This window comes from Neoarius graeffei, chromosome 24 (assembly GCF_027579695.1).
Source record: "Neoarius graeffei isolate fNeoGra1 chromosome 24, fNeoGra1.pri, whole genome shotgun sequence".
Classification (NCBI taxonomy): Eukaryota; Metazoa; Chordata; class Actinopteri; order Siluriformes; family Ariidae; genus Neoarius; species Neoarius graeffei.
This window is the reverse complement of record NC_083592.1, coordinates 42,430,714-42,453,770: the sequence shown is the minus strand read 5'-3', so window position 1 is coordinate 42,453,770 and position 23,057 is coordinate 42,430,714. Positions and strand designations below refer to the sequence as shown.

At 42.7% G+C, this 23,057-nt stretch overlaps 1 protein-coding gene across 2 annotated transcripts in view; it reads left to right on the top strand.

The window, feature by feature from the left end:
• Positions 1 to 1,678: 1,678 nt before the first annotated feature.
• Positions 1,679 to 23,057, top strand: part of si:dkey-193c22.1 (uncharacterized protein LOC567837 homolog) — a 24,647-nt gene continuing 3,268 nt past the window's right edge. The window contains exons 1-7 of one of the 2 annotated variants that reach the window (XM_060907263.1): positions 1,679 to 1,865; positions 6,656 to 6,793; positions 9,288 to 9,405; positions 9,568 to 9,780; positions 9,899 to 9,982; positions 19,587 to 19,728; positions 19,908 to 20,070. In XM_060907263.1, the coding sequence (XP_060763246.1) occupies positions 6,663 to 6,793; positions 9,288 to 9,405; positions 9,568 to 9,780; positions 9,899 to 9,982; positions 19,587 to 19,728; positions 19,908 to 20,070 (851 nt within the window). In that variant the 5' untranslated portion in view covers positions 1,679 to 1,865; positions 6,656 to 6,662. The remainder of the gene's footprint in view (positions 1,866 to 6,655; positions 6,794 to 9,287; positions 9,406 to 9,567; positions 9,781 to 9,898; positions 9,983 to 19,586; positions 19,729 to 19,907; positions 20,071 to 23,057) is intronic. The other variant, XM_060907264.1, reaches the window with a different exon arrangement.

Here is a 23,057-nt window from a genome sequence, read left to right as displayed (position 1 = left end):
ACACCAATACACGGATACGCTCAGCTCCGCAGGCATCCTGCGCTCCAAATCACTCCGCCCTGAACAGCGAGTGCCCTCTGGAGGGTGTGCACTCCGGCCTTGCGCAGCTCACAGAGCGCGAGAGTGAAGTGAACAAGCAGTGATTCGGGACTGAGCCGCTGTGTGTGTGATCCCAGCGCACATCACTTACCACTTGCAAGTGGAAGGATGGCAAGCCTAAAGACAATCATAACTACACAATGGGCAGTATTTGCATCAGTATTTGCAGTATTTTCATACTTTTATACTCTTTAATGAAAGGTGATACAAGGCGGAAGTCCGCGCCGTTTTTCAGCAGTCGCGTCACATGACCAACGCCAGCGAATCAGGAAGGTGGATGTCACAGTGACGTTGTCCAATGAGACGCCAGCTAGAGCTCAGCACAGCGTATCCGCGTATCTCAATGTTTACACAGCACCGGATCAGACACGATCTGGATTGAATACGTGGACGCTGGCGGATTCCCGTTTCCCAGCATTTCCAGGCGGTTTAATGTAAATGGACAGTGCATCCGCGAAGAAAACGAGACAGATACGGTCTAATGTAAACGTAGCCTGAAGCTCAAGTGGTTGGAGGAAGAGCTGGCTGTAGGCTGACTGTGTGTTTATGATTTCAGTTTTGGCATTTATTATTGTTTTGTAATCTTATATTTTAACTGGGTCGAAATTGACCCTAACAACACAAAGGTCACAATTTTCACCAGAGCATTTTATAATTTAGTAAAATTATTTTTTTGGATTTTATTTTGTTTAAATAGAAGTTTCTGACGGGGCGGCACGGTGATGTAGTGGTTCGCGCTGTCGCCTCACAGCAAGAAGGTCCGGGTTCGAGCCCCGGGGCCGGCGAGGGCCTTTCTGTGTGGAGTTTGCATGTTCTCCCCGTGTCCGCGTGGGTTTCCTCCGGGTGCTCCGGTTTCCCCCACAGTCCAAAGACATGCAGGTTAGGTTAACTGGTGACTCTAAATTGACCGTAGGTGTGAATGTGAGTGTGAATGGTTGTCTGTGTCTATGTGTCAGCCCTGTGATGGCCTGGCGACTTGTCCAGGGTGTACCCCGCCTTTCGCCCGTAGTCAGCTGGGATAGGCTCCAGCTTGCCTGCGACCCTGTAGAACAGGATAAAGCGGCTAGAGATAATGAGAATGAGATGAGATAATATAATATAATATAGGGCGGCACGGTGGTGTAGTGGTTAGCACTGTCGCCTCACAGCAAGAAGGCCTGGGTTCGAGCCCCGTGGCCGGCGAGGGCCTTTCTGTGCGGAGTTTGCATGTTCTCCCCGTGTCTGCGTGGGTTTCCTCCGGGTGCTCCGGTTTCCCCCACAGTCCAAAGACATCCAGGTTAGGTTAACTGGTGACTCTAAATTGACCGTGAGTGTGAATCCTGTAGAACAGGATAAAGCGGCTAGAGATGATGAGATGAGAAGTTCCTGACAAAGTCAAAAAGTCTTGATGCAATAAACAAATTTCTGTAGTACTTTTATGCATGCTAAACCTAAAAACAGGTCGGTGCCGACCCGAACACTAGAGGAAGGTTAGTGCAGGAGTGTGCGGGGTTGGGCGTGTCCTAAAGCATTCGGTCCCGCCTTTGCAGAAAGGAACCAATAGGAGGAAGGACTATGGTGACGTCACTGAGCGGAAGTGGAGTGGAGTGGAGTGGAGTGTAGCAGCTCAGCTGTGCACAGTGTGTTGTTTTCTCTGTTGCAAAACATTAACTATTCAGCAGATGATTATCAGTATTATTGCTGTGCAGTAAGTGTTCCGGATCAGTGCCGGTCTGATTAAATGCCCTTTTCTCGGTTTAGCTCGCAGTCGACTTTCCTGTTTTGTGGTGAGTTGGCTGTACCTTTCTTTCCTGTTGATTTATTTACATATGCATGCTGTAATTATTAGAGTGCTCGCCATGTCTAATTGTGAAACTAAGTTACTGTGAAGCTGTACATCTCTTTAAAACACATTAAAAGTAATTGATCACTGATGATCACTTTTTTTTGTTGTTGTTGTTTAGTGAACTACTCTGTTTGTTCACCCAGCACTAATTTTGGTGTGTTTTGCTCCCCTGGTAAATAATATTTTCATTTTGCACTATCTCTCTGATCTTTATTACTTTTTGTTTATCTAGGGACTTTATCTAGCTGCTAGTTTTGGTATGAAACATTTAAGTGACTCCCAGTGCCTATGGGGAAAGATTACACTGCTGTTCAAAAGTTTGGGGTCACCCAGACAATTTTGTGTTTTCCATGAAAAGTCACACTTTTATTTACCACCATAAGTTGTAAAATGAATAGAAAATGTAGTCAAGAGATTTTTCTGGCCATTTTGAGCATTTAATCGACCCCACAAATGTGATGCTCCAGAAACTCAATCTGCTCAAAGGAAGGTCAGTTTTATAGCTTCTCTAAAGAGCTCAACTGTTTTCAGCTGTGCTAACATGATTGTACAAGGGTTTTCTAATCATCCATTAGCCTTCTGAGGCAATGAGCAAACACATTGTACCATTAGAACACTGGAGTGAGAGTTGCTGGAAATGGGCCTCTATACACCTATGGAGATATTGCACCAAAAACCAGACATTTGCAGCTAGAATAGTCATTTACCACATTAGCAATGTATAGAGTGGATTTCTGATTAGTTTAAAGTGATCTTCATTGAAAAGGACAGTGCTTTTCTTTCAAAAATAAGGACATTTCAAAGTGACCCCAAACTTTTGAACGGTCGTGTACTTTCTTTATAAGGGTTGTTTCAGAATCAGGGTACAAAGTTTGTGTCACAGGGGTCCAAAATTCAAATTGATTCAAACTGGTTCTTGTACCAGTTTTTAAGTGAAGGACAAGTTAAAGAACAGATTTCAGGTAATTTTTTGACATATGTGTATGGTAGTTTTGTGTAATCTGCTATAAGATGGGAGAAACAAATGAAGTGATTCTCGGAGAGGACTTTTTTTTTTTTGACAATTCAGAATCCACTACTTCCATAGTGCTTTTAAATATAAGGCTGTAAGCTTTGTGTTAGTTGTCTCTAATGTTTATGTCCCAATATCTTGACCACATTTTAGGATGAAAATAATCATTTTAGATATCTCATCTCATTATCTCTAGCCGCTTTATCCTGTTCTACAGGGTCGCAGGCAAGCTGGAGCCTATCCCAGCTGACTACGGGCGAAAGGCGGGGTACACCCTGGACAAGTCACCAGGTCATCACAGGGCTGACACATAGACACAGACAACCATTCACACTCACATTCACACCTACGCTCAATTTAGAGTCGAGCAATTCCAGCGTTATGGATGTGACATTTGGACTCAAAATGGCAACAACTGACCTAGTTAATTTTTATTCCTTTCCAGTATTTTAAAATTTGTTGTATATTTTTAAGACCTCTCATATTGGAGAAGTCATGGGGAAAAAAGGAATTCCCATAGTACATTTAGAACTCTAGAAAATGCCAAAAAAGACATGCGTTATGGATGTGACGGAAAAAATACCCCATTTCCAGGGTGACTACACATATTCATCAAACTCTGTGAAATTGCAAACATAATATCCAAATGCAGGCATGCATTTAATAAAGGAGTCTTAGCTGAAAATAAAAAAAGCCTTTGTTTAAAATATTTTCTATTTCAAGCAGAATCTAGGAAGAAAAAATCAGCGTTATGGATGTGACATAATTCCGTTATGGATGTGACGCATCTGAAATAGACATGGCATATGTTTAGAAAATCAGCAATTTAACCACCATAACCCTTTGAAAAACTCTCTAAATATCAGCTAAAACTATCAAAGTTCTTAAATAATATTTAGGATGGCTATTGTTTTGCTGTTTTGTGGATTTTAGCATACATTTCTGTGGCTTGTGGCAATAATATAGAATTGTACATGATCAAAGTTGATTTTAGCTTGGGTTTTACATTATAAGAAAGAAAGACTGACAGTGACATATTAGGTTGGTTACAAATTGGTTCAACTTATTCACATCTGTAAAATACAGGCCTAGGTGAGATCTCTGGGAGTGGTTTTGATGTATTACATGTTGCTTTATTTTTGCATGGTGAGGTTGACATTTACATGGAATTGCCCAGTCACCAGTTAACCTAACCTGCATGTCTTTGGACTGTGGGGGAAACCGGAGCACCCGGAGGAAACCCACGCGGACACGGGCAGAACATGCAAACTCCACACAGAAGGGCCCTCGCCGGCCACGGGCCTCGAACCCGGACCTTCTTGCTGTGAGGCGACAGTGCTAACCACTACACCACCGTGCCGCCCCTCATTTTAGATATGTTATTTTATATTGAAAAATTAGCTGTCTCGGAGAGGACATTTTTTTGACACAATTACATACTAATTCGATCAAACTAGTCTGAAAACTTACTGGCATTCAACGTTAAAACTTGACTATGTTTCCAATGATATGAAACCAAATATTTGTTTTATGGTATAAAGAATGATTTAAGTGCATCCCTTTTTGGAGCTACCTGTGGTCAAAAAAGCACTTTTTCTAAATGACACGAGTAATTTTGCTAAATATGACATATATTGCCATACATTCACCAAAAATAACGTTATCACCAAATTTTTTTTTGCATGGTAAATAGAGCTATCACAGGGCTACAATAAACAACCAAGTTTATTTAGTCAAGCCTTTATGATATTGAAGATAATAAGTGTTAAATGTGATTTTTAGCTTGCGTACCCTGATTGTAAAACAACCCATAATAATTGTGTAAACAATACCTGCATCACTACTTACTGTTGCAAGTACTGTATGGTATAAGGTAGGAATAAAACTCACCAGGGTGTGCTATAATACATTACATTACATGGGATTTAGCAGACACTCTTATCCAGAATGGCGTACAAGAAGTGCAAAATTCAGGTACAAGAAGTGCTGAACTTTAAGACAAGAAAGTTCTAGTGCCAACTGAACAAGTGACAGAACAATACTTTGTGTAATATTCTGTTGGAGTACCAATACTCAACAAACAGCCAAGGAAACCAACCATACAAATGAACTGACAAAGAGGAAAAAAATAAATCCAGTGGCTAACCTCAGGCTAGACAGTACACAGCTTGGGTTGGTTATAGGAAATGGGGAAAATACTCAGAGACGGTGGTGGGATGCCCATTACCACCGTGAAGTTCATTTATTTTCTAGAAAACCATGTTTCTGAATCTTTTATTCCTCTTATACTACAGCAGTTTGTGACAATTATGATAGTTTATAATTACATTAATAGTATTGAGCAGATGATCTTATCTAGAGTGACGTACAACATACCCAAAGCAGCCTGGGGTTAGGTGCCTTGCTCAAGGGCACTTCCTGCTTTTCTAGGGAATCGAACCAGTGACATTTTTGCCCCAAAGCTGCTTTTGTCACCATTAGGCCATGACTTCGCATACCATGACTTCTATTAGTTCTATATAGTTCTATAAAGTAATAGTATAGTTCAATAATGACAGAACTATACATCATACTGGGTTTCTTTTAAACAATTTATTATTTGTTGTAGTTATTGTTGTGGAACATCTGCAAAGCAAGTTAGTTCCTGTTATAACTTATGGTGTAACATTTGGAGACAGTTGTTCCCTCATCAGCTTCTCTTTCTTCGTGATCTTTAATTTAGTAAAGCGAGCACAAAATAAACCCGTAATCATCTTACCAAGAAACCAGAAGTCACAAAGTCCTCTTTCGATGACAGGAATTTTACCAACTGTTACAAAGTGCTGAGTCAGACACTGATGACTCCGTCCATACGGTGGCATGCAAAAGTTTGGGCACCCCGGTCAAAATTGCTGTTACTGTGAACAGTTAAGCAAGTTGAAGATGAAATGATGTCCAAAAGGCATAAAGTTAAAGATGACTCATTCCCTTTATATTTTAAGCAAAAACAATTTTTTATTTTCATCTTTTACATTTTCAAAATGACAAAAAAGGAAAAGGGTCCAAAGCAAAAGTTTGGGCACCCTTCGTGGTTATTACCTAGTAACACCCCGTTTGGCAAGTATCACAGCTTGTAAACACTTTTTGTAGCCAGCTAATAATCTTTCAGTTATTACCTGGGGGATTTTCACACATTCATCCTTGCAAAAGGCTTCAAGTTCTATTGTCAGAACTGAAGTTCATCTCATCTCATTATCTCTAGCCGCTTTATCCTGTTCTACAGGGTCGCAGGCAAGCTGGAGCCTATCCCAGCTGACTACGGGCGAAAGGCGGAGTACAAGTCGCCAGGTCATCACAGGGCTGCACATAGACACAGACAACCATTCACGCTCACATTCACACCTACGGTCAGTTTAGAGTCACCAGTTAACCTAACCTGCATGTCTTTGGACTGTGGGGGAAACCGGAGTACCTGGAGGAAACCCACACGGACACGGGGAGAACATGCAAACTCCGCACAGAAAGGCCCTCGCCGGCCACGGGGTTCGAACCGGACCTTCTTGCTGTAAGGCGACAGCACTAACCGCTACACCACCGTGCCACCTAGAACTGAAGTTATAAGTGATAAATGAATTGACGTGTTCTAAAGTAGTATTTTACTTCCAACGTGACACCAGTCAGGTTCATGACAGTAAAAGTATGTCAGTATACAAATGTACAAGCATGTAATTTGTTTCCAGGTACAATATGAATCTTCTTGTTGGAGCTGCTGCAGTATTTGTCACTATTCCATACAGCATCTCACTTACTGCCCAGTGGTTTTATGGATGGCCTGATAAACCCGGATGCAAAAAGTATATCGAGGCTCTCAAACCCAGGTAAGTTTACTAGAGCGGCGGCTACAATTATCCCCAGTCCATAATTATCGACACCTTTTCAGATTTACCAATAAAAAACAATTTTACAAAGGTGAGTTTCAGTTACAACAGTTATTATTGGTTAATTAATAGACCCGCCTCATCCTTTGATCTTGTCAAAAAAATTTTTTACCACCATCAGCAATTTGAGGAAAACGTGGGCGTTATCATCGCAGGTAAGCATGGCGGAAAGATCATGGACATGTTTTTACTTATTAAATTCACCGATATTTCATGATCTCCTTGTCAAAACCTACTTTGTTTCTTACTCTTTCATTTGACAGCCACTATTTTGTATTAAAACACGCGTTTGAGAAGTCACGTGAGGTGTCGATAATAGTGATCACTTTCACTGGTGGGTGGCACGGTGGTGTAGTGGTTAGCGCTGTCGCCTCACAGCAAGAAGGTCCAGGTTTCGAGCCCCGTGGCCGGCGAGGGCCTATCTGTGCGGAGTTTGCATGTTCTCCCCGTGTCCGCGTGGGTTTCCTCCGGGTGCTCCGGTTTCCCCCACAGTCCAAAGACATGCAGGTTAGGTTAACTGGTGACTCTAAATTGACCGTAGGTGTGAATGTGAGTGTGAATGGTTGTCTGTGTCTATGTGCAGCCCTGTGATGACCTGGCGACTTGTCCAGGGTGTACCCCGCCTTTCGCCCGTAGTCAGCTGGGATAGGCTCCAGCTTGCCTGCGACCCTGTAGAACAGGATAAAGCGGCTAGAGATAATGAGATGAGACTTTCACTGGTGTCCACCATTATCGACACCCTGTGGAATTAAGTGACATTTACAACTGTTATGGATTGATCTTTGTGTAACATTGTTGAAGTAGATGAAGTACTTTAAAAAAATAAAAGTGCTGTGATTTATAAAAAAAAATTTCTGATTCATAACAGAATGGAATGTTCTCATCTCATCTCATCTCATTATCTGTAGCTGCTTTATCCTGTTCTACAGGGTCGCAGGCAAGCTGGAGCCTATCCCAGCTGACTACGGGCGAAAGGCGGGGTACACCCTGAACAAGTCGCCAGGTCATCACAGGGCTGACACATAGACACAGACAACCATTCACACTCACATTCACACCTACGGTCAATTTAGAGTCACCAGTTAACCTAACCTGCATGTCTTTGGACTGTGGGGGAAACCGGAGCACCCGGAGGAAACCCACGCGGACACGGGGAGAACATGCAAACTCCGCACAGAAAGGCCCTCGCCGGCCCCGGGGCTTGAACCCAGGACCTTCTTGCTGTGAGGCGACAGCGCTAACCACTACACCACCGTGCCGCCCGATTTTTCTATTCTTTTCAGGATTTTTTTTTTTTTTTTGCAGTTTGTTGTAAAGATCTACCACATATTACAATATCAGTAGACATTTTATATTTTTAGATGTAAAAATATAAAGTTTTGGTTCGAGGAATGACATGCGACCTTTGACCATGGGGTTTCATGTGGTTATAATGTCAATTGCCTGTTGACATTTATTGGTAAACTACAAAACTACAAATTAATACAAGGAATGATTAACAAAATGTGATCTACGAAAATACTTAGAAAGTGGAACAAAAAGATTTTCTGACACAGGTTAAACATTCAGTTCATTTGTTTACAAACATTAGAATTACTTCTTCATTTACGTAAGCACCAACATCAATATATTTATATAAAAGATAATTTGTACTAAATATGTCTATGTAAAACAAATTTTAAATAAAATCTATGTTTTGTTAACTTAATACCGCATACGAATTATTATTATTATTATCTCATCTCATTATCTGTAGCCGCTTTATCCTTCTACAGGGTCGCAGGCAAGCTGGAGCCTATCCCAGCTGACTACGGGCGAAAGGCGGGGTACACCCTGGACAAGTCGCCAGGTCATCACAGGGCTGACACATAGACACAGACAACCATTCACACTCACATTCACACCTACGCTCAATTTAGAGTCACCAGTTAACCTAACCTGCATGTCTTTGGACTGTGGGGGAAACCGGAGCACCCGGAGGAAACCCACGCGGACACGGGGAGAACATGCAAACTCCACACAGAAAGGCCCTCGCCGGCCCCGGGGCTCGAACCCAGGACCTTCTTGCTGTGAGGCGACAGCGCTAACCACTACACCACCGTGCCGCCCCATTATTATTATTATTATTTTTATAAATAATCATCTGGATGTCAATAATTGTGGAACGATGTCGACAATTGTGGAACGGTGTTGCGTGATCTGATACGCTAAGTAATCAGGAATCAACTCATTTTTTTTCCAGTGGAAGTTTGAGTCATTATTCATGCACAGTTTACATATCGAAAGTCTTTTCTACTTTTGCAACGGCCAAAAGATCGTTAAGGTGTCGATTAATTTTAGCCGCCGCCCGAAAAGGAAAAATTCTCTTGAGGCTTATTTTATGATTGACATTTGAGATGTAACAAGTTAATATGAATCTCAATATTTTGCTTAGGCGAATATACCTTTTGACAAGAGCTGTGCTGGAAATGATGAAGTATCTGCAATACAGCAAGTTATATTTCCAGTGGAAACAGTGGTACAAGAAAACCAACAGTCAGCAGTGTGTAAAAGTGAGTCACCTTTTTGGTTCGTGTACGATGTTTTGCTAGGAAAAGCAGCAGGAAATGCATGTGTTGGAAAGATTTTTGCTGATTCAGAAATTTGACCTCCAATGCTGACTTGTCACACTTCGCTTCGGTACATGTGGTTTTGTAACTTTTCTTTGTTTACAGGGCATTCCCTTTGGTCGCAGAGGCAACAAATTAGACCTGTATCATTCCCCAAGGTTGGACCAGTCAGACACAGAGCTCATCCCAGTAGTTATGTTTGTATATGGAGGGGCCTGGGGCTCAGGAGAAAGATCCATGTACTGTCTGCTTGCTGTACAAATGGCTAAAGAGCTGAATGCTTCAGTGGTTTGCCCTGATTATTCCACATATCCAAAGGTACACTTTTTTCCAGTTATTTTAATGATGTAAAGTGTATAGCCTACGACTTTTCGGTCTTTTCTGTGGCCAAAAACTCATCCAGTTCACACTGATAATTTAATGTGTTTCTTTTTAGGGAAATGTTTTAAATATGGTTCAGGACATAAGTGACAGTCTGATGTGGGTGAGAGAGAACGGACATTTATTCCATCTTGATAAAGTAAGTAGTGCGTGCTTTTAATATTGTAGCATACGTAGAGATGGGTGACCAATTCAAGGAAAAGCCATAAACTGTTCTGATGATATTCGTCCTTGAGGGTCAAAGATGACCATGACTTCAATTTGGTGGTTGGGAGTTGTGGGTCCAGAGGTGACCGATGAGGCCAATCTGGGCTTTGAAGGTACGCCAAGATGTCAGGCACATGTGGGTAGGTGCTGTAGTGGGGGTAGCGATAGTTCGAGCCTTCTGCGCAGCTCGTTTCTTCTGGGCCTTGGTGATGCATTTCATCTTTGCTGCACGTGCACCAATGTTAAGCTTTGCTCATAAGCTTTAGCATCCTGAGCAAGCAACTCCCAGGAGTTGAGATCGATTTCTAGTTTGACTATGAAGTCCTGACTTGCATGTGACTTGGATTAGAGCGAGGGAGAGTTGCGCAACTTTCGGTCTCACTCTCTCGTCCCGACCTAACTGAGTCCAGGGGCAAGACAGAATCAAGACGGCTGGAGCTAGGTCGGGATGCAGTGGATGGCCAACAGTGTTCTACATGTTGCACTGTACCCTGATCACGCTATACAAATGCTTTGCTGGGTCCACCTTCCTGCCCGTTGAACCACTAGGTGGTGGTCTCCTCCGCACAGTCTGCCGAGTCCAGTCTTTGGTCATAACCCTGACCAGGGGGAGCGAGGGGTTGCTAGTGCTTGTTCAAGGCACTGCCCCAGGCTAGTGGAGGGAACAAGATGCCTTACTACTCCACTGCATGGCGGTCAAGGATGGCACATGTGCACTGCCCTAATAAAACCTTATTATAAACTGTTATAGTAAGGTGTTAAGGTACCATAAGCCACCAGAGCATTACATTGCAGGCATTTAGCAGATGCTCTTATCCAGAGCAATGTACTATTTATTAGTCTGGCTAACGCGACTTCAGAGCTCTACGAGCTATTGGTCTGGCCAAGATATTCAGCCCAACCGTTTCCCAAAGCCCGTGGTTGACCCGCCTCCCTGAAATGCCTCAGTTTGCTACTGGTCGAAGCCAGAAAAGGCTGTGACGAAGCTTAAACCAATCACATCACTCTTTCCTCTGACGTATGTGACGCGACGATAGGATTCTCGCTGAGCCCCATTGATTTGGCTACTAGCGGGGCTAACTGGTAGATTAAACTCTTACCGAAGCCGGTCGGGAGCAAGGCGAAAACGTCCTTCCTTTCAATAAATACCTCCAGGGCTGCTCTTTGCTCCGTTTTCAATGAGAACTTCCCGTTGAATGCTTTCAATACAGCATGATTCTGTAAACAATCTATGGCTTCCGGTCGCAGTTCTGCTACGTCACTGCCTTGAACACGCCTCTACCCAGGGCCGTTGGAGATGCTCAAAGTTGATTGGCTCCCGATTTTTCCAGAGCTTGGAAGAGCTGGAGATAGCTTGCCTGGACAGACTAAGCTCGCAACAGGCCCTCGTGTTGCATCACGCTTAGGATGGGCGGGCCCAGGCTAACTATTTATAAGTATTAAGATATTTTAAAAGATGGCGGCGCGTGCGGCCGCAGCGGCCCCCTCTGTCCTGATAATGTGGTGTTTACATGTTTGTCTTCGTCGGTGTGCTCGAGTGATTGTATGCTTTCGTCGCATTTGCCTGTCCCGAGGCGCACATACAGCCGTGGGACTCTTTTTGACATTGGCAACACTTTTTTCTGTAAGTTAAACCCGGCACACGCTAAGGAGCTACATGACCTCGGCCTACTCCGGTGGCCCGCTTTGACATCGACCTCCACTACTGCTGCACACCCACAGAGGAAGCGCCGTAGGCGGTGCGAGAGGAGGCAGAAGCGGGGAAAGCATGGGGGTATCCGGGCCAGGCTAATGGCTAATCCACACAAGCCGGCTATACCGTCCATCGTACTCGCCAATGTACGCTCCTTGGATAACAAACTGGACTATATTCACCTTTTGAGAGCGACCCAGCAGGCTGTGAGAGAGTGCTGTGTTTTTGTGTTCACGGAAACATGGCTCAACGACAGCATACCAGACTCCGCCATCCAGCTCGACCGGCTAACATGCTATCGAGCAGACAGAGCCCTCATTGAAGGAGGTAAGACCCGTGGCGGCGGGGTCTGTGTTTACATCAGGGATGCTTGGTGTCAGGACGCTGTGGTAGTTTGCAGACACTGTTCACCCCTTGTGGAGTTTATGATCATCAAGTGCCGGCCCTTCTATCTACCGAGAGAGTTTTCTGCTATCCTGCTTGTTGCAGTTTACATTCCTCCCAGCTGCAACAACAATGATAGGGACAAGGCACTGAGTGAACTGTACTGTGCCATCAGTGACCAACAGACAGCCAATCCAGAGGGACTTCTCATCGTAGCTGGAGATTTCAACCACGCAAATCTCAAAACAGTGTTTCCTCAGTTACATCAACACATTGACTTTGCAACACGGTGAAACAACACACTGGACCTGGTTTACACAACACTGAGGTGGGGTTTACATTAGACCGTATCAGCGGATCATCAGATTAACGTTTTTAAAACGATTAGTGTGCACACAGCAACACCAATACACGATTCGCGTGCACACAGCAACACCAATACACGGATACGCTCGGCTCCGCAGGCATCCTGCGCTCCAAATCACTCCGCCCTGAACAGCGAGTGCCCTCTGGAGGGTGCGCACTCCGGCCCTGCGCAGCTCACAGAGCACGCGAGTGAAGCGCACGAGCAGTGATTCGGGACTGAGCCGCTGTGTGTGTGATCCCAGCACATATCACTTACCACTTGCAAGTGGAAGGATGGCAAGCCTAAAGACAATCATAACTACACAATGGGCAGTATTTGCATCAGTATTTGCAGTATTTTCATACTTTTATACTCTTTAATGAAAGGTGATACAAGGCGGAAGTCCGCGTCGTTTTTCAGCAGTCGCGTCACATGACCAACGCCAGCGAATCAGGAAGGTGGATGTCACAGTGACGTTGTCCAATGACGACGCCAGCTAGAGCTCAGCACAGCGTATTCGCGTATCCGCGTATTCTCAATGTTTACACAGCACTGGACCAGACACGATCTGGATTGAATACGTGGACCCTGGCGGATTCCCGTTTCCCGGCGTTTCCAGACGTTTTAATGTAAACGGACAGTGCATCTGCGAAGAAAACGAGACAGATACGGTCTAATGTAAACTTGGCCTGAGAAGAGCATACAAGGCCTCACCCCTCCCCCATCTCAGTGCTTCAGACCACATCACTGTTATGCTAATGCCAGCATACAGGCCGAAGGTCAAAGTCACCAGACCGGTCCAGAAGCAGGTACGGGTGTGGCCAGAGGGTGCTTCCTCAGCACTTCAGGACTGCTTTAACATCACAGACTGGGACATGTTTAAGCAGGCAGCCACTTACAACCACCAGATCAACATCCAGGAGTATTCAGACACTGTTACAGCCTACATTAGTAAATGCACTGATGATGTCAGACATTAAGACCGTCACAGTATGGGCCAACCAGAAACCATGGTTGACGGGGGAAGTCTATCGGTTACTGAAAGCCCGGAACGCTGCTTTCAGAGCAGGTGATGAGGCTGGTCTGAGATCAGCAAGAGCCAACTTGTCCCGTGGCATCAGACTAGCAAAGAAGCAGTACAGTAGCAGGATAGCCCATCATTTCACTGACAGCAGAGACACAAGGAGCCTGTGGCAGGGGATACAGACCATCACGGACTATAAACCTCAACCACAGACCTGTGACAAGGACATCACTCTGCTGAACAGTCTAAACAACAACTTTGGACGGTTTGAAGCCGACAACAGCATGCCTGCACAGAGGACACCACCCCTTCTGGATGACCAGGTGCTGTCCCTGTCTCCAGCCAGTGTGAGATCCCTCTCCAGGATCAACACCCGCAAAGCTGTAGGACCTGACAACATTCCAGGTCGTGTGCTAAAGGACTGTGCAGAGGAGCTCACAGAAGTGCTCACAGACATCTTCAACACCTCCCTGAGACAAGCTGTTGTCCCCACCTGCTTCAAGAGCACCACCATCATCCCTGTTCCAAAGAAGGCCTCTCCATCCTGCTTCAACGACTACCACCCTGTGGCACTGACCCCCATCAAGTGCTTCGAGCGGTTAGTCATGCAGCACATCAAATCCATCCTCCCTCCCTCCATGGACCCGTACCAATTTGCATATCAGGCCAATCGGTCCACTGATGATGCAATCTCCACCGCTTTCCACTCAGCTCTCACTCACCTGGACACGAAGGACTCTTGCATGCGGATGCTGTTCTTAGACTTTAGTTCAGCATTTAACACGATCATCCCCCAGCAGCTGATACAGAAACTGGACTGTCTAGGACTAAACACCTCCCTCTGCAACTGGTTGCTGGACTTCCTGACCAGAAGACCACAGGCAGTCTGGGTCGGCAGCAACACATCCAGCACCATCATACTGAACACAGGGGCCCCCCAAGGATGTGTGCTCAGCCCCCTTCTCTTCACCCTGCTGACCCATGACTGCACACCAACACACAACAGCAACCTCTTCATCAAGTTTGCGGATGACACGACTGTGGTGGGACTCAACAACAATGATGAGTCATACTGCAAGGATGAGGTGAGCCAACTGGCCGCCTGGTGCAGAGACAACAATCTCTCTCTTAATGTGGAGAAGACGAAGGAGATGGTTGTCGACTTCCGGAGAGCCTCCACCCAGCATCCTCCACTGGCCATCAATGGTGCTGCTGTGGAGAGAGTGAGCAGCACCAAGTTCCTGGGTATGTACCTCACCGAGGATCTCTCCTGGAGCAGCAACACCGCATCGCTGGCCAGGAAAGCTCAGCAGTGCCCCTACTTCCTCCGCAGACTGAAAAGAGCTAGCGCACCAGTCCCTATCATGCAGACCTTCTACCGCGGAACCATCGAGAGCATCCTGACCAGCTGCATCACTGTGTGGTACGGCGGCTGTACTGCATCCTGCAGGAAGACCCTGCAGCGCATAGTGAGAGCAGCTGAGAAGATCATCGGTGTCCCCCTACCCTTCCTTCAGGATATTTACAACACACGCCTGGCCCACAGAGCACTCAGCATTGCAGGCGACTCCACCCATCCCAACCACCACTTCTTCAGTCTCCTGCCTTCTGGGAGGAGAATAAGAAGCCTCCGGGCGAGAACCAGCAGACAGAGACAGCTTCATCCACCAAGCCGTCAGGATGCTGAACTCCCTCCCAAGCCAGTACCCCCTTCCCTTAATACACAAACCAAATGTCACCAGACACTTTAACGAACTGTAACGAAATTCAAGTGCACTATGTAAAAACTGTTTACAATACTGTCTACACGGCTTTTTTAGTTAATTGCACTATATAAAAACTGTTTACAACACTGTTTACACTTTATACATCTTTTATCTTTGATAGACTTCACTGCTATACTGTTTATACTGTCATATCTGCCATATTTATACTTAGACTGTAAATTCTGCTCATACTGCCATATTTATTTATTTATATTTATACTGATAATTCTGTTTATATCGTGTTATATTGCCCTACTATACTGTCAGACTGCTGTTCCTGTTTACATTGTTCATTCTGTTTATATTGTCATTCGTCACATTTAAATTTATACCGTTAATTCTGTTCACACTGCCACATTTGCCATATTTATACTTTCTGGATTGCCACTGTCTTTTCTTAGATAGCTTTAGCTTGTGTGTGTAAATATACCCCCTTTTTTAAGTTTATATCTTGTACCTATATTTTATATTTCATGTTTATTACTGTTTGCACCGCGGATAAGAGGGAAACGCAATTTCAGTTCTCTGTATGTCCTGCACATATGGCATTATTGACAATAAAGTTGACTTGAACTTGAACGTACAACGTATCCAGAGCAACCTGGGGGTTAGGTGCCTTGCTCAAGGGCACTTCAGCCAATTCTGCTGGTCCAGGGAATCAAACCAGTGACCTTTTGGTCCCAAAGCTGCTTCTGTAACCATTAGGCCAGAGCAGCTTTCGAACTGTATTAGAGAAATGATGAACACCATTCTTCCGAAAGATATTACTTCAGTTGGCGATTTGATGATGGTGGTGGAAAGCACTGCTCCAAAATCTCCCATAGGTGTTCAGCTTCAACTGGGTTGAGATCTGGTGACTGTGAAGTCCATAGAATATGATTTACATCCTCACCAACTCATTCAGTGAGCCTTTGTACCCTGTGGATGAGGGTGGAGTCATCCTGGAAGAGGCTGCTCCAATTAGAATAGAAATGTTTCATCATGGGATAAAGGTGATCAGTGCAAAGGGGACAAGTGGACCCAAACCAGCAAAATGCCTCCACAGTATGACAGTGCCACCAGTTTTCCTTTAATTTGTCACCTGTCCATATACCGTCTATATATTTAACAGTTATTCCATGAAATCAAGTCGTACATGAGCTGATAGCCAATGAGGCGCGGAGCACCGAGTTGACTATAAGTCATGTATGACGAGATTGAGTGGAATAACTGTTTTATTCTATCCACATTCCCTGGATTTTGAGAAACGGAGCATTTTTATTTACAGTGGTGCTTGAAAGTTTGTGAACCCTTTAGAATTTTCTATATTTCTGCATAAATATGACCTCAAACGTCATCAGATTTTCACACAAGTCCTAAAAGTAGATAAAGAGAACCCAGTTAAACAAACAAGACAAAAATATTATACTTGGTCATTTATTTATTGAGGAAAATGATCTAATATTACATATCTGTGAGTGGTAAAAGTATGTGAACTTTTGCTTTCAGTATCTGGTGTGACCCCCTTGTGCAGCAATAACTGCAACTAAACGTTTGCGGTAACTGTTGATCAGTCCTGCACACCGGCTTGGAGGAATTTTAGCCCATTCCTCTGTACAGAACAGCTTCAACTCTGGGATGTTGGTGGGTTTCCTCACATGAACTGCTCGCTTCAGGTCCTTCCACAACATTTCGATTGGATTAAGGTCAGGACTTTGACTTGGCCATTCCAAAACATTATTCTTCTTTAACCATTCTTTGGTAGAATGAATTGTGTGCTTAGGGTCGTTGTCTTGCTGCATGACCCACCTTCTCTTGAGATTCAGTTCATGGACAGATGTCCTGACATTTTCCTTTAGAATTCTCTGGTATAATTCAGAATTCATTGTTCCATCAATGATGGCAAGCCGTCCTGACCCAGATGCAGCAAAACGGGCCCAAACCATGATACTGCCACCACCATGTTTTACAGATGAGATAAGGTTCTTATGCTGGAATGCAGTGTTTTCCTTTCTCCAAACATAACGCTTCTCACCTAAACCAAAAAGTTCTCTTTTGGTCTCATCCGTCCACAAGACATTTTTCCAATAGCCTTCTGGCTTGTCCACGTGCTCTTTAGCAAACTGCAGACGAGCAGCAATGTTCTTTTTGGAGAGCAGTGGCTTTCTCCTTGTAACCCTGCCATGCACACCATTTGTTGTTCAGTGTCCTCCTGATGGTGGACTCATGAACATTAACATTAGCCAATGTGAGAGAGGCTTTCAGTTGCTTAGAAGTTACCCTGGGGTCCTTTGTGACCTTGCCGACTATTACACGCCTTGCTCTTGGAGTGATCTTTGTTGGTTGACCACTCCTGGGGAGGGTAACAATGATCTTGAATTTCCTCCATTTGTACACAATCTGTCTGACTGTGGATTGGTGGAGTCCAAACTCTTTAGAGATGGTTTTGTAACCTTTTCCAGCCTGATGAGCATCAACAATGCTTTTTCTGAGGTCCTCAGAAATCTCCTTTGTTCGTACTATGATACACTTCCACAAACATGTGTTGTGAAGATCAGACTTTGATAGATCCCTGTTCTTTAAATAAAACAGGGTGCCCACTCACACCTGATTGTCATCCCATTGATGGAAAACACCTGACTCTAATTTCACCTTCAAATTAACTGCTAATCCTAGAGGTTCACATACTTTTGCCACTCACAGATATGTAATATTGGATCATTTTCCTCAATAAATAAATGACCAAGTATAATATTTTTGTCTCATTTGTTTAACTGGGTTCTCTTTATCTACTTTTAGGACTTGGGTGAAAATCTGATGATGTTTTAGGTCATATTTATGCAGAAATATAGAAAATTCTAAAGGGTTCACAAACTTTCAAGCACCACTGTACATTTTTTGTAAACTCAATAAATAAAAACTTTATACAAAACGTCTGAAAAAATCTTTTCCACTTAGAATATAAACAAACCAGCAATTTGTGAAAAATGCTGTAATAATAATTCTTGAAAAATAAAAAAGATACATTCTTACCATCAAATACTTTCATTCCATATTTTGTTGCTTTTTTGTAATTTTTGGGGTTTTGTGTTTGAGTAGAGTTTTTATTTCATCCTCGGTTGGTTCAGCAACACGCTCCGCCATTTTGTTTTTCTCTACTCACGGTATATGAGCTGATATCCTCGTAGTAGAGTAGCCAATCAGAGTGCGCGATTCCTCGTATCCAGTGAATGTGTATATGTAGTACTGTGCAAAAGTCTTAGACCCCCTATTTTTTCATACAATCTTTGTTGTCGATTTCTATTTTATGACTTCTACATTATCGAATCAGTACAAAAACATTTTAGAGTCCAAACGATCGTTTCCCAGCACAGAATTAAATGTTACAGAAAAAGATGTTTTATATCTGAGCAGCATATTATATAAGAGACCACGTTTCAGATTTAAAAAAAAAAAACATAATGAAGTCTGCTGGGTTTTGGTGTAAAATGAAGAAGCGAGTGTGACAGTCAAAGTGTCCAGAAGAACTGTGGCTGGTTCTGTAAGATGCTCAGTAAAACCTACAGCTCATTTCCTTATCAAACTGCACTCACTGTACCTGAGACCACTATTTTTTTTTAATTTTTTTCAAAGCTAAGGGTCGTTTCACACCAAATATTGACTTTTTTTCATTTATTACAGCTTACTGTTGTTTATAGTATTTTTTAACACTGAAACATTTCATTTCGTTATTATTTTTAAGCCATTTTTGGTCTACAGCATTTCTTTACATGTGCCTCAGACTTTTGTACAGTATATAGAACTGTATATTTAAAATGAAGGTTACTTTATTTCTAGCTGTTGGGGAAAAATCATTAAGATATATTTTAATTGCAATTTTAATTATATCTGATTATATTGTTCACACATAAGTAGCTCCAGTTTTTATAAGTGTATGGCAGTTTTTGTGAGTCAGTCAATAAGAATTTTGTTTGATAAGAATGATAAGTTATCGGCAATGTTTTTGAATGAATAATGAATAAGCTCAAGCTTAATTTCTTAAAATTGCATTTTTAATTAAATTAAAAAAAAAAGCTTTCCATAACTGGCCTCAGAAGTTTCAGCCTACACTGTGAATTTTTATTCGCTTGTAACGTTCAGTGCTCAGTATATTATTTACGTCTTTGCACAGGAAGTATTTGAAGGGTGGAGATGGCAATATCCTTGTCAGAGGATTGTGGTAAAAGTGATAACAGAGTCAAACAGGATAAAACATGATGCAGGCAAAGATTAATATCTATGTTTATCTGTATTTCGTGCTTTACAAGCATACTTCTGACTGTTTGATTTTGTTATGCTGTGTAGGATAACATAGTGTTAGTAGGCCACTCAGCAGGAGCTCATCTGTGTGCACTGACCGCACTGTTTCTCCTGGAAAGTGTGGAGTCGCTGTTCATCGAGTCGTTCAAACAGAAAGAAATGACCAACTCGATTAAAGGCATCATAGGTAAACAGGTTATCATTTTACAGCTCTTTGTTTAAGACCTGCAGTTTCGTAAATGACTGTTTATTTTTGCAGAACAGTTTTGCTTCGACCACAATACAGGACACAATTCATGTTACACACTTCATTTCCCAAATCCACTCCATGCCTGATATTTCATTACACAAAACACGCTTGTGCAGGTTTGAGTGGCGTGTACGATATAATGGAGCATTATGAACACGAGAAGACACGAGGTGTTGAATACATCTCCGCTATGCACAAAGCCATGGATGGGATCGAGAACTTCGAGTCCTACTCACCGACAGCTCGAATCAGGAAGCTAAACAAGGAGCAGTTAGAAAGGTATACGACAAATCTGTTCGACTAACATTTCTATTCGTTTCCTGTTTGTCTTTCACTTGAATGTTGTTGGTCGCTGTATCGCGTAAAAGGTGGAAAAAGTTCTGATATGATTTACGGTGAGGGCAGCACGGTGGTGTAGTGATTAGCGCTGTCGCCTCACAGCAAGAAGGTCCGGGTTCGAGCCCCGTGGCCGGCGAGGGCCTTTCTGTGCGGAGTTTGCATGTTCTCCCCGTGTCCGCGTGAGTTTCCTCCGGGTGCTCCGGTTTCCCCCACAGTCCAAAGACATGCAGGTTAGGTTAACTGGTGACTCTAAATTGACCGTAGGTGTGAATGTGAGTGTGAATGGTTGTCTGTGTCTATGTGTCAGCCCTGTGATGACCTGGCGACTTGTCCAGGGTGTACCCCGCCTTTCACCCGTAGTCAGCTGGGATAGGCTCCAGCTTGCCTGCGACCCTGTAGAACAGGATAAAGCGGCTAGAGATAATGAGATGAGAGATGAGATGATTTACGGTGTCATCCTGGAGATTTAACAAAGGTTTGGAGACTTTTCCTATCCAGTGTACATCAGATTCTTTGCTTACAATACAAACATCAGGATAAGCAGCTAAAGCCCGGCACACGGGCGATTTTCCGCCGCTTGGTCATTGCGGATATTTGCGACGGCGATTTTTTTTTTTCTGTTGCTTGAGACAGATCGCAGGTATCAAACCTGCTTGATATTCTGCAACAAAAAATCGCCAGTCGTTGACTTGTTGCAGACATATCGCCGCGTGTGCATCTTTGCAATAACGAAGCGATCACCTCCAAAGGCTAAGCCAATCCCCGCCCGTGAACTAGTCATGTGATTTTCTTTACTCAAGATGGCGACTTCCATGGACAAAAAAAAAAAAAAGTCATGTGATTTCCATTTGACTTGCATCTCCCTCCCCAAATCGCCCACTGGTCACAGATAATGCACATATGCAGCTACCCCGAGAGGGGAAACTTGCATCCAAAAATCGCAATATGCTTGCGACGGAAAATCGCCCACGTGCGCCAGGCTTAACATGACTAGATGGTAGGAATACTTATCTTTTAATGCGTCACCACTTGTGATTAGTTCGTGGTCAAGATAACACTGATACCCACAACACCCCGTCGGCCAATAACAATAATAATAATAACAACAAGAAATTACCTTTTATATAGTGCCTTTCTCAAACTCAAGGTCACTTTATATAGGTCAAAGAAAACAACACACAAAGAAAAAAGTTGCTAAAGAGTGGTGAGTTTATGCGGTGGTGGTGGAGAAGTGTTCATGAAACAGAAAGGTTTCGAGATGAGATTTGAAGAAAGGAAGAGAAGAGCAGTCATGGAGAGGTTGAGGGAGGGAATTCCAGAGCTTGAGGGCCATGGCACTGAAGGACCTGCCACCCAGGGTAGAGAGTCTAGTGCAAGGAACAGCAAGGAGATTATGCCTAGAGGATCTGAGAGAGCGGGATGGAGTGTAAGAGATACTCGCAAAAACAAAATGGCTCTGAAATATGAGAGGTATCAAATTTCAGAGGAAGCAATTCAGATATCAGAGTCTGTCACAAATGTCAAAGAACAGAATCATCTTTGGACAGGAGTTTATTTTTATTTTTGGAACTGGTAATGTTTTCAACATATTAACAGACTTGGCTTTTTTCTTTTCTGAGAATGGATTTTATTTATTCGTTCGAGCACTCACTACATTCGCTGACGTTGCTTTTCTATCTGCGGCGCCCAAACTATGAACAAATTACTTAGAAGCTTCACAGCGCAGGATCTGTGGATATTTTTAAGAAATTACTTAAGACTTATCTTTTGAAAGAGGTTTTTCATGATCAATGTTGATATTTAGATAGATTTATTTATTTTATTTTATCATGTTTTTAAATAATTTTTAGTTATGTTCTAGGTTTCCCTTGTAAGCAATTTTAGGGTTAAATTTGACGTAATGTTGTTACTATTAGCTAGGGTTGCAAAGGAGTAGAAAGTTTCCGGGAATTTTGGAAACTTTCCGGGAATTTTGAAGGGCCCGGGAATATCGGGAATTTTCGGGAATTTTCAATTTTGGCATTTATTAAGTTTTAAACATTTTAAAACATTTCATCACCCAGAAAAACAAATCAAAACCCATGTTAAGCCTTTCTTTCAATTATGTACTGTTTTGTGCTAATTAAGAATAGGACATATTGCTAAATGCCAATTAATAAAAGGCTTTTAGTTTTTCAATACGAGTATCATATTCAGATTTTTCAGTGAAAAAGTTATTCTCAATCTCAATTTTCTAGTCCGAGGGACACTTAATTGAAATCCAGTCAAAATTGTCAAAGGTCAAATGCGCATTCCCAAGTTCCCTACCGTACCACAAAAGTGTAGAAGGTATGGTATCCCTTGGTCTACTACACATATTTTTGAATACTTTTTTTTTGTGTGTTGGGGACCTCTCGAATCTGCATTTGAATAGACTTCTATTAAGTGTCCCTCGGACAAGATATCTAGTAATTTTGAATTGAATAGATTATTTTTGTAGAGTGTACCCTTTGGTAAGAATTAACTGGAAATCTAACTCATTGCATAACAAGTAGTGATTTCTAAAAATCTTGCAAAAACTCAATTTTGACCATTTTTATTAAAAAATTTTACAAAACTTGAAGACTTGTCTACAGATTTAATCACAAAGGTATCACATCATAAAATAACAAGGAATATTAAAAAAAATTAAAATTTCTAATTACTAGTGGTCTTGAAATAAGTTTTGCTGCTTGTAAAATATATTAGTGACACTTTTTTATTTGAATCTGGAGCAAGGCTGTTTAATGTCATTGTTTTAATAGCATTGTTATTAAACAATCATTGTTATTAACCCTAATCATTACTTCTAATCCGATAATTTGCAAGCAAATTACTTGACAGGATATGGTTTACAAACCAGTTGCAAAATGAAAAAGGAATTTAAGTTGTTGAAGTATAATTAGTAA